The 12,212-nt window shown below is 42.7% G+C and overlaps 1 protein-coding gene across 1 annotated transcript in view; it reads right to left on the bottom strand.

Annotated features, from left to right (window-relative positions):
* Positions 1 to 1,325: 1,325 nt before the first annotated feature.
* Positions 1,326 to 12,212, bottom strand: part of PARP8 (poly(ADP-ribose) polymerase family member 8) — a 215,665-nt gene continuing 204,778 nt past the window's right edge. Inside the window, exons 20-26 of the mRNA XM_060236017.1 lie at positions 11,726 to 11,838; positions 10,763 to 10,835; positions 8,345 to 8,414; positions 5,812 to 5,888; positions 3,937 to 4,006; positions 2,927 to 3,011; positions 1,326 to 1,723 (exon numbers count right to left, since the gene is read on the bottom strand). Of these exons, the coding sequence (XP_060092000.1) occupies positions 1,621 to 1,723; positions 2,927 to 3,011; positions 3,937 to 4,006; positions 5,812 to 5,888; positions 8,345 to 8,414; positions 10,763 to 10,835; positions 11,726 to 11,838 (591 nt within the window). The 3' untranslated portion in view covers positions 1,326 to 1,620. The remainder of the gene's footprint in view (positions 1,724 to 2,926; positions 3,012 to 3,936; positions 4,007 to 5,811; positions 5,889 to 8,344; positions 8,415 to 10,762; positions 10,836 to 11,725; positions 11,839 to 12,212) is intronic.

Consider the following 12,212-nt stretch of genomic DNA (forward strand, 5'->3'; position numbering starts at 1 on the left):
CTTCAGCTTTTCGTTTGGCACAAATTATGGGCACACTGTAGCACAGTTCAAAGGTACAAGGAATCCTTAGGCAGAATGTCAGAGCAAACTAGGCCTGCGTGTCCACAATGCATGCTGATGCTTTAATGTTAACTGGGATGTATGAAATTAGTCCCCAGACATGCTAAAGGAAGGGGATGAGTTGGTGAAGATCTATGGACAACTGGGTGGGGAAAGGTCTAAAGGAAGGGGATGAGTTGGTGAAGATCTATGGACAACTGGGTGGGGAAAGGTCTTCAAGTTAAAGACTTACTTCTCTACCTTACCACATATATAACCAATGTGCTACATGAGAACTGACCCAACAAAAGTGGTCCCCTGTTTATGGATGACTCAAAAAAGGATAACTTCACAAGGCCATTGCCATCACACATACATACTCATAATCAGTTCCAGATTACACCTCATAATCCAATGGAACATGTGTTGGCTCTTATAAAACACTCATGCATGTGCCAGTCTCAATTCACAAGAATACTGCCATTTCATTCAGAAAGAAAGCAAACAAAACAGATGACCTTCCCAGGCAATGAATTCTAGAATCACTGCTCAGTGCCACACCAAAGATATTTTGAAAAATTGGTAGAAATTATGCAAATAATGCACGTGTCAATCCATCCCTTACACACCGACCAACAGATTTATACTATCTTAAAAAAACAGCTGCTCACTGGTTAGTAGTCTCTGCTCAAGAGAATGAATGAAAGACACATTGGGATAAAACCTTCAGGGACATTCTTTTTGAAAACTATGTATGCACTGGAAAGAATGAGATCTGTGCATGGCAAATACACGCCTTTGAGTCCATCAGTGGTAATTGGGTTGGATCCAGTGACTCTCTGCCACCAGGTAGCATCTGATAATTCACTTCTGCAACAAAGGAATACTTGATGGAAAACAGTCATTGGACCCAACAAGATAGAAGAAGTAACTGAATCCCCACCACCACAATTTTTTTGACAAGTATGTGAATACAACAGAAGGATTTTCTTCCCACAATGGTCCAGGGTCCTGTACATGGTTTAAATATACTAGAATCAATATATTACATATAATGTTTCCATTTTATTTATTAAGACCCAGGCAACTACTTTCTGTGGTGTATTAAAACATGAATATTCTACTTATTGCAAAATATCCCATACCATATAGGTTTCCACTTTCTTTTCTTTTTCTTTTTTAAAAAAGTATGTTACTGTTTCAGTCATTGCAAATTTTAAAATACAGGTGTACAGTACTAAAATGATCCAATTCAAGTCTTCAATATAAAAATATCAGCACAAAACTCCTTTTCAAATTCTGTTTATTGTGAACAACCCAAACGTCTGTTTTAACTATCAGCTGTATTATACCAATAGATTCTGACCCCCCCACCCCCGCCCCCCAGTCGCTTGCTTGCATTCCTTTCAGATATTTTGACGGAATAAGAAATGCTCGGTAAGAAAAAAGTATTCAAAGGGCTAACTTGTTCAGAATAACAATAAATTAGTTTTCTCCACCACGGCATCTTCTTCAGTTCAAAATCCAGCTTTGAGACTGAGGAAGGCTTCCAAGTCACATCAAGGAATTAAAGTGGTCCTTTTAACCAGTAGCAGTTTGATTACCAATGACCCGGAGGATCTCTTTATGAATGTTTGGCTCTTGAGTGTTTATACTGGTATCACCTACTTGGCCATCTTCATAGCTAAAAAAAAAAAGTATACAGAAGAGGGGAAAAAATTAATATTTCAAAACCTTCCGCATTATGAGAAACAGCCTGATCCCCGCCCCCGCCCCACCATGTTTATGGTTTGCACTGGGAGGAAGAACAGGAGTTGTATAACATTCCAGGCTTATCACCCTTCAATGGCCTGTAAAGCAGAAAGGCAAGATACTATGGCACAGAGTTCTGGTAAAGCGATGAGTTCCTTGCGCCATCACTCTTGGTAGGATAAAAAGAAATGCAGGAGTAGAGTATAATGCCAGAAGCATGTGCATGATTATTACAGCCAACAACCTGGCTGAGGGAAAGGTTGTAACTGCAAGCCAAGCAGTTTTGAGCACACAACCATCACTGTAGTGTACTGTAGTGAGGACCAAGGCAAGGGTCAGAGCCATGAAGGAATTCTCACCACCACTGTGTGACTTCACCCCACGGGCTTCTGCTCTTTCAGTATGCTTGTGTGGGGGTGGGGTGTGACAGCCTTGCTTTCTATGTGTGCACATCTGATGATGGAAGCTTATTTTCCCAAATTCAGTTGGTCCCTAAGGTGCCAGTGGACTTGAATCTAGCTGTTCTACTGCAGACCAACATGGCTGCCCTCTGATACACTAGCAACAAGTCCTTCCAAACTCCAGCAAAACGTATGACTCTTTAGGGATTTAGGAGGGGCACAAAGTTGGGCTTTGTGCCCCCCCTCCCCGAGGGTTGAAGATCACTATAATGAGGTACATTATAGGGCACAAATTATCTACAAGTGGAACACTGGACAGGACTTGTCCTGATGTGTGACATTAGAGCATCCCCTGAAACATACCCCAGCTGTTCCTTGACAGCTATATATTGCAAGGAAAAATTGGTCATGATGAGCAAACCCTATTTCAGCAAAGTTTGTCACCATTACTGATCTTCTAATAGAAGACCCCCTGAGGAACATGCATTCCACAGTTTCAAAACCGCTGTCCTAAATGAAGGGGTTAGAACCGCCGTGAGAATTAAAGTTAAAATATGGCAGAAAGGAGGATTCCCAGACAAAGAGCATGCAGTTGGAACAAAATAACACTTTGTTTTCTTGGACTGGAAAGTATGCTGTGTGGTCTGCTATTTTTTTAAAAAGTTTCATTTTAACATACATGTTAAGAAAGTTGTAAAACAATCATTGTGCAAATGAAAATCTTCTGTACTTACACAAAGAAGAATCTTGTACACACATGATCAGTGTTTGGAACTACCCATATCTCTCCATGTTTGTGCAGATCAGGTGAAGTTATCACTGTAAGAAACAAAGACAGTGGTTTTTGTATGTCAATAGTTGTGTTTGTTTATGCACATGTTTGCCTAAAAGTCCTGGTTGACTTCTGGTGACTCTAGTGGGCCTTGGACATTCAGAAAGCTGGCTTTTTATTGCCTGCCTCTGCATCCCAACCCTGTTATTCCTTGGAGGTCTCCCATCCAAATACTTGCCACAGCCAGCCCTGCTTAGCTTCCAAGATCTGATAAAACTGGGCTTGCCTGGACTATCCAGGTCAGGGCTGGAAAAGAGACATGTTTGAGCAACAAAACTGCTGTGTGGTGTTCTTGTGCAGACATACAATGAGATGTTAAAGATTACAGCAATGTATCCTTGTCATGGAAGTTCAGTTCTTCTTTGACCTTTTGCTAAATTTGTTTGTTCAAGCAGGAAGCAATATGTCAGAATATGCCAGTTTGCTCATCCCTGTAGAATTTTCAAGGCAAGAAATGAACAGTGTATAGCAACTCTGGGCTTACTTGATGGTTTCCCATCCAAGTACTAACAGAGATGACCCTACTTAGATTCTCAGATCTGATGAGATCAGGCTAGCTTGGACCATCTATTAGTACAAATATGTACAGAACTTGTCTTAACCTTTTAGATTATTTGTTTCTTATGAAAGTAGCTTTTAAACTACAGATTTTTTTTCTTTCCTTTACTTTTAGATTTAAAAATTTAACTTTTGTCTCTGTGAAAGATGTCATTCTTATTTTAATGGCAGAGATGTAAATCTGAATCTTATTTATTTTGTCTTCTGCCAAAGAATTCTGAATTTTCTGTAGTTTGGTGGTGATGAAGAGAATTCCATTGAAGAATTCTCTCAAAGGACCACAGTTCTCACTATTCCCAGTGAAGAAGACTGGTCTGTGCTCAGTCTAGTTGTCGGTAATATTGTTCTGCTTACCTTCACATAAGGCTATACATTTTAAGTTTCGGCTTTGCAAAAACTGAGACTGCTGTCCTTTTTTCTGCGACTATGAAAAAAAAAAGACATTGGAGGAAAATGTTACACTAAATACTTTACATTGACTAAATGCAACTTTGCAGCTGAAATATAAAGATATAAACATTTTTGCCAGAAGCACCAATATACTTTCGGATCCTTCAACTCTCCCACAACCCACAGCATACAAGGGTAGTGTAAGGATACCAATAACCTTTGCATCTAGCACCCATTCCTAACAAACACACAAACACTTGTAAATGTTTTTCAGAAATGGTTTATATCTTGTTTTTAAAAAACCTGTAACACATTACAGACTGGCATATCCCAACTTTCGGTCCCATCTGTGACTCTGCTGCTCCCTTGATATATTATGCTGCTTCAATTCCATTATTCTCCAATTTTGCAACTCAGCTTTATTGCAGTCTTTGCACTATACTGTTACTTTGGATGAATGTTACTATTTTTATAGCACATCATCCTCTAATTTTGTAATCCACTTTGATTGTGTTGTTGGTTGTATGTACTATACTGTTCCGACTGCATTGTTTTAAATTGTTTAATCTCTCTGGTGTCTGAATGCAAAAGACAGACTATAAATGAAGTAAGAACAGAAATAAAATAAAGATGGATTCCCCCACCCCAGTCAGGGCTTGAATTCAGCAGGAGCTCACAGAAGCACGGCTTCTGAACCTCCAGCCAGGGTCTGCATGCAGTGGGGAATTCTCTCCCTGCTGCACACAGATCCCGGGGCATATGCACATGAGATATGCTACTGAGCTCCTGCACCTTTTCCCCCTACAAAACAACCCCTGTGCCCCAGCTATCTTTGCATGGGTGAATTACCTATCATTATTATCCCATCCACTGGGTTTGAATAACTCTGTGGTTGCTGCATGCAAATCAGGGTAGAAATGGATGCAGAACCAACTTGCAGCAACAGAAGCAACAGCTCTTTATGGCATTGCATGACATGAAAAGCCATTTCTGATGTGCGTCACCTGCAGATTGCCCTTCTGCATCCCCCCCACCCTCCTGTAACTCCTCACCCCATCCCGTGGTCAGTGGCAGACTGGGTCTAAAAATACTGGTTGCCAGGAGACACAGAGGGCCCACCCACATCTATAAGGCTATCATTTAATTTTTGTAAGAAATAAATAAAATTTTCAACAAATACTTAAGTGGAAAAAGGTACAATTAAAATGTTGTGAAATATATATATATATATATACACACACACACACACACACACACACTAGTAATTATAGTGTACATTTTTTGTACATATTACTGGCAGTATGCAATAGATACTAAATTTAAATACAGATTGGATTTTCTCCAGGGGAGCTGATCTCTGCCAGCTGGAGATCAGTTGTAAAAGAGGGAGATCCCCAGGCCCCACCTGGAGGCTGGCAACCCTAAATGCAATGTAAATTTTAGCTGCATTACAGTAATAACATTGGGACTTCTGTTATATTTTCAAGCTACTAAAAGGTCATTAACATTTTTAACATATTGTCTAATGTTTAAGGGGGCCCACTTGCCATTGGGCAAGCTGTCACCCTGGCCAGTCCACCACTGCCTGTGGTCATTCTCTGTTTCCCAGAGTCACTGAGCCATACGCTGAGGAGGAGTCTTCTGGATTTAAGGGGTGTAGATGCGACTGGAGGAGTTTTTGCAGAGCCATGCACTGTACTACCCACCCACCCTTTGCATGTTCACAAGGGTATTGCGAGGATACTAATAACATTTACATCCAGCAACTGCTCCTGAGACAACAAACACACACACAAAAGTAAATGTCTGTCCAAAATGCTTTACATCTTTTTTTTTTACCTGTAACACACCGCTGTTTTTACTGCCCGAAGCAGGCTCATCCTTAGCTGACACCTTCTGCTGTTTCTTGTTCATCCCTAAAGACATCAGATTTACATCAGAAAGACTGGTGCGTAAAATGTCAGATGTTACACTTCATCTATGCGGAGACAGCAACAGACAGGGATGCCGCTGTTTCTCCTCAGTGGCCCACAATCCCGGCAGTTTAGCACATTGGAAGCAGCCGACTGAGATCCCAGGAAGATGCAGTGTTTCAAAAGCCATGCTCTGCTTCCCAAAGTCACTGAGCTGTATGTCAAGGAGGAGTCTTCTGGACTTAAGGGGCATAGATGTGACTGGAGCAGTTTTCCCCCAGACAGATCTGCAGCACATTCCCGATCAGCAATCTACCCATAAACTAGGGACAGCTAGAAGTATGGGAAGCAAGAATGCCGCTGAATTCCACCACAGCCATTGTTAATGCTGGAATCTTGGCTGCCAGCTGCATCCAAAGCATTTCCCCCCAACAGATCCAGGTTGGCCAATTTTGAAACAACCCAAAGGCTTCTGTTCTGATAAAGGGTTACGACCTCAAGCATACCACAAGCTCTAGGGGGCAAGAGGGCGCACTGCCCAGTCCCTTGCATTGTTTTAGAAATCTCCAGAAAAAGCTTCCATCTCTATTAAAGGACCCCCCTTGCCCCCCCCCCCACTGCCATTATCTCTCCATTCTCTCTCTCTAATACAGTATGCTTGGCCAAGGATGGCAATCTGATCTCCAGCTCTGCATTTTTTGCTTACTGAATCCAGATCCAACCATGTTGGGAGCCCAGACAGGATGCCCCATTAGCCAACCAGCTTGGCCATCTGTCCCCTTGCACTTAGTTTGGTCAGATACTCCCTCCGGTCCATCAGTCTCTTTTTATCCTTCCAAGACTCTCAACCACCTCAGGTACCACAACACCCATTGGCGGAGGGAACATTAACTGAGTTGAATGTGCTATGCTTTCTGTGGTCAAAATATGCTTCATTGGTTACAGACTCGGACTTTGGGATGGAAAGACTCCTGTCCACAGTCCTGGAGAGCTTCTGGCAGTCAGAATAGACTGTACTGACCTGCACAGGCTAATGGTTTGGCTCACAGAGAGGCAGCTGTGTTATGGGTATGTAAGGCATCACTTTGCCCAGTGGCCTCTGACATGCTGGAGTGTTTAGAGTATCCACATCTGACTGGGCTGGTCTGGGCTAGGTCTGAAGCCTCCAGTGCAGCTTCTGTAAATTACTTTGGCATTTGGGTACAGTGGAACACACCTTTTATGGAGCAGAACCAAGTTTCCATTCTTAGTGTGAAGCAGCTCTTGTGGGTAAAAAAAGGAGTGCTGCCTGACACAGGTTTGCTCACATCAGTCCTGGGTTTTTTTCCCCCTCCTCTGCACCATCCAGAATTGTTTATGCTTCATTGGTTACAGATTCTGGCTTTGACGTGGACCATTGAAATGACTGATGTCTCCCAAACTCATTGTTACCGGGGCTTGGAATAGAAATTTGCATAGCTCATAATGCCTGAAGGTATTTACAGGTATTATGCACCCAACATCATTTCTCCACCAAGTTCTTCTGCAGCTCAGAATGCAAAATGAGATTATGTAAAAAGCATTCCGCCTAGAAACCTCCTGTGTTGAATGCATTTTACATTATGTAAATGCATTTAACACTAAAGTGCTCTGGGAGGCTTTTTTCTTTTTTGGGGCCTTAGCATTAGCAGGAAAGGTCAAGAAATAAAGATAAGGGGATAAAATATAAAACAAAGCGCTTAACAATGCAATCCTAATCACAGTTATGCTCTTCTAAATCAGCGAGTTTAGAAGAGTTGTAGCGAACTGCTGTTTATGAAAATCTTTGATTGGGGTGGAAGATTGGCAAACTTCTGAAAATTCAGGTAGAGGTCCTCCAGGATTGCATAGCTTTTGTTCCAAATTGGGTGAGGGGCTGTAGGGCATCCTTGCATTCGTCTGTCTTTCTATGGACCCATAATATTTTTTGGGTATTTGCTTTTTGTCTAAGCCTTGGGCTAAAGTCAACTGAGAACTCTTGGAAGAACATGTTCTCTCCTCCCCACCCCCCAGCATTCTCCAATGATGCCTGTAACTGGAGAACATTTTTTCAAATGAGATGTGAGAAGTTCATTCATCTCTGACAGATGTTTGGTGAGCCATGTTGGACAAAAGCAATTTTCTGGGTTCTGATTCTTGGCTTACTCTGTTTCTGCTGTTAAGTTTGTTCCTGTTCATCCTACAGATTCCAGGCCTTGGGCAAGATTCTGAAACAGAGTGCACCCTTCACCTCAATCATACTCCCCCCTCCTGCCCCCAAATGGTTTGCAAGGAAAAACTCCAACAGAAGCAGAATATCCATTTTTTCTACTCTTGTTCCAGATGAAGAATGAGGGGTAAAAAAGCTCCTTGCTAACAGATGACTCAGCAATGAAGCACATATGTCAAAACACCTTCTCCCTACCATATCCCCCAGATGTAGAATGACTTATCAATATCACCTGAGTAACCAAAAGATATGCTTGACAATGGACTAAGGTAGATCCCACTTCCAAACATTGCACCATGGAGCTGAAACACAGAAATGAGAAGTAAACAAAAACTTGGAAACTCTTCTCAACACCTGTTTGCTATTATTTTACAAAATAAGACCATGTAGTATGTATGTACGGTATCCTTGCTTGAACCTATATCCTTGCTTGAACCTCAAGAAGCCAAGAAATGACCCAGATATGACATTTGGGAGTGAGCAGTGAAGTGGCCAAGTTTGCAGATGACACTAAACTGTTCAGGGTGGTGAGAACCAGAAAGGATTGTGAGGCACTCCAAAGGGATTTGTTGAGGCTGGGTGAGTGGGAGTCAACGTGGCAGATGAGGTTCATTGTGGCCAAGTGCAAAGTAATGCACATTGGGGCCAAGAATCCCAGCTACAAATACAAGTTGATGGGGTGTGAACTGGTAGAGACTGACCAAGAGAGAGACCTTGGGGTCATGGTAGATAACTCACTGAAAATGTCAAGACAGTGTGCGTTTGCAATAAAAAAGGCCAACACCATGCTGGGAATTATTAGGAAGGGAACTGAAAACAAATCGGCCAGTATCATAATGCCCCTGTATAAATCAATGGTGCAGTCTCATTTGGAATACTGTGTGGAATTCTGGTTACCGCACCTCAAAAAGGATATTATAGCATTGGAAAAAGTCCAGAAAAGGGCAACTAGAATGATTAAAGGGTTGGGACACTTTCCCTATGAAGAAAGGTTAAAACGCTTGGGGCTCTTTAGATTGGAGAAACATCGACTGCGGGGTGACATGATAGAGGTTTACAAGATAATGCATGGGATGAAGAAAGTAGAGAAAGAAGTACTTTTCTCCCTTTCTCACAATACAATAACTCATGGGCATTCGATGAAATTGCTGAGCAGTAAGGTTAAAATGGATAAAAGGAAGTACTTCTTCACCCAAAGGGTGATTAACATGTGGAATTTACTGCCACAGGAGGTGGTGGCAGCTACAAGCATAGACAGCTTCAAGAGGGGGTTAGATAAAAATATGGAGCAGAGGTCCATCAGTGGCTATTAGCCACAGTGTGTATATATATGTGTGTGTATATGTATATGTATATGTGTGTGTGTATATATATACATATAATTTTTTGGGGGGGCCACTGTGTGACACAGAGTGTTGGACTGGATGGGCCATTGGCCTGATCCAACATGGCTTCTCTTATGTTCTTATAAAATCCTCTCTGTGCCAAGTTCAAATCCCTCAATCTGCCACGGAAGGTTGCTGGCCTGCTGGGTGACCTTGGGCCAGTCGCTCTCAGCCTAGTATCTGATGAAGGGCATTTTGATTTTTGAAAGCCTACACCTGGAAATTTTGTGGGCCTTTAAGATGCTACATTCAATGAAATTGCTGAGCAGGTGGGTTAGAATGGATACAAGGAAGTACTTCTTCACCCAAAGGGTGATTAACACATGGAATTCACTGCCACAGGAGGTGGCAGTGGCTGCAAGCACAGACAACTTCAAGAGGGGATTGGATAAACATATGGAGCAGAGGTCCATCAGTGGTTATTAGCCACAGCGTATTGTTGGAACTCTCTGTCTGGGACAGTGATGCTCTGTATTCTTGGTGCCTGGGGAGAGGCAACAGTGGGAGGGCTTCTAGCGTCCTGGCCCCACTCGTGGACCTCCCGATGGCGTCTGGGTGTTTTTTTGGCCAGTGTGTAACACAGAGTGTTGGACTGGATGAGTCATTGGTCTGATCCAACATGGCTTCTCTTATGTTCTTATGTCCTTACTGGACTTGACTCTAGCTCTCTCAGTCTCAGCCTAGACTACCTCACTGTGTTGTATTGCAGCAAAAGGGTAGATGGGAAACAATGCTCTGTGCAGCTTGGGATCCCCATTGGGGAAATTCTATAGTTTGTAGTTACTTCTGTTTCACTTCTGTTGGTTTTGTGGATCTGTTTGTACTGTACAGACTATGTTGCTTGTAATCACAAGGGAGAAGCAAAATTTGAAATGTAGATTTTTAAAGGCTGAAACATCAGGGATAAGAGATTCAAAATCATCTCTAGCAGCCCCCTTGGCTCAGATGGTGAGGCGACAGCACAGCAAAATACAAGGAGGGACTTCAGATGTGCTGTACTGTCCACCTGAGTGGAAATTATCTCATTCTTTGGTCTCCATGAAAAGAATGGCCAGCATTGATGTGGGCTATTTTGAGTAGCAGGAGGGGGGAGGGGGGAGGTGATAAGATGAAATGAGGCTTAAAGAAACTGCACTGTCATTGCTCTGATTATACAACAATTGCTTCAAATTGTGGCTCAGGAGGCCTCCTGCTTACCCTCAGTGACTCATGCCCACAGCCTTCTAATGAAACCCCAGTCTGTTTTACAAAAAAATAATCATTACCTGCAGCCTTGTATTGGAAGCCACCACTAAGCCATTCCTCAGGATGGAGTGCCAGTTTTCAATGTGAGACCCACTTCAAAACAAAACAGAGAGGGGACATCGGTACAGTTAGAAATGAAATTTAAAAAGGAATGCAGCAATTACCTGTAAAATAATGTGCTCCTTGCCCTGACCTGGATAGCCAGGCTAGCCTAATTCCATTGGAAGCTAAGTGGGGTCAGCCCTGGTTAGTACTTGGGTGGGAGACCACTACGGAAGCCCAGAGGTTGCTATGCAGAGGCAGGCAATGGCAGACCACCTCGTAATGTCTCTTGCCCAGGGCCGGTGCTAGGCTTTCTGGCACCCTAGGCGAATCACCCACTAGCGCCCCCCATTATTAAAAAATATTGAGAAATGAAGTGTCAAACTTGAAACTTTCCACATTTATAATTTACTGATTTTTAATTTTAATGTTTTTTTTAAAAATGTGATAAGTTATAAAAAAAATTGTGGGAGTAAGTGCTTGCCAGCCATGCCAGGAAGGAGGGTGGCGGGACAGGATGAGGTGGGAGGCCAAGTAGCACATCAGGGAAAGGGGGGTGGCTTGGCTTTGTTGAGGGCCGCTTGGTTATGAGAGAGGACAAGGTGACAGTGGTCAGGAGCCAGAGTCATGCGTCAGGGAGGGGGTGACAGTGCTGCCCCCTAGGCCAGGGAGCGCCCTAGGCAACTGCCTACTTTGCCTACTCCCATGCACCGACCTTGCTCTTGCCTTGAAAACCCTGTGGGGTTGCTATGTTATCTGTGACCTGATGGCAATAAATAAATAAAATAAAAATGATCCTTATGGGAAACCTCTTTTTTCAGATTATGGATGTGGAGGGCTGCCCATTTTGTGCTTGGCTGTGGAGATTGCAATAACAAGCTTTTGTTATAGCTGAGTTTTGTTATTTTGCTGAGCTTTGGCTCCTCTCTTTCAATACTCACTGAAATGCAAAGGTACTTCCATACAGATTCTTAGCAGCTCTGAAATTGGATTCTTTGGCTGGTGGGCTGCTGAGCAGAAGGAACTGATGAGGAGTGTGCATAAACTTCAATTGCTGGACAAAAGGAGAGTAATGGTGAGATAAGACAAGACAATAGGAATGACAGAGTGAAATTCTTGTTAGCTGAGCACTCAAGAGCTGCCACTCAATAGCAATTTTAATGTTCTCCCACTAGAAACATTCATATTGAAACTCTATGTTATGTGCACAGAAAACAGAATGCTTCACAGCACAATCAATATTTGGAGTCCCTCAATGTATTCCAAATGCTCTCCTAAGGCTGCAGGCAGGGATGGGCCCACTTGAGGTACGCATGTGGGCTCAAATGACCACCGATTGGTGAAAACTAAATTATACCCCCCAGGAACTAACTCCCCTCATTCTTGTGGATAACTACTGTTCAAGTTAGATCTGGACTGTCGAAGGAA

Source organism: Heteronotia binoei, chromosome 4 (assembly GCF_032191835.1).
Source record: "Heteronotia binoei isolate CCM8104 ecotype False Entrance Well chromosome 4, APGP_CSIRO_Hbin_v1, whole genome shotgun sequence".
Lineage (NCBI taxonomy): Eukaryota > Metazoa > Chordata > Lepidosauria > Squamata > Gekkonidae > Heteronotia > Heteronotia binoei.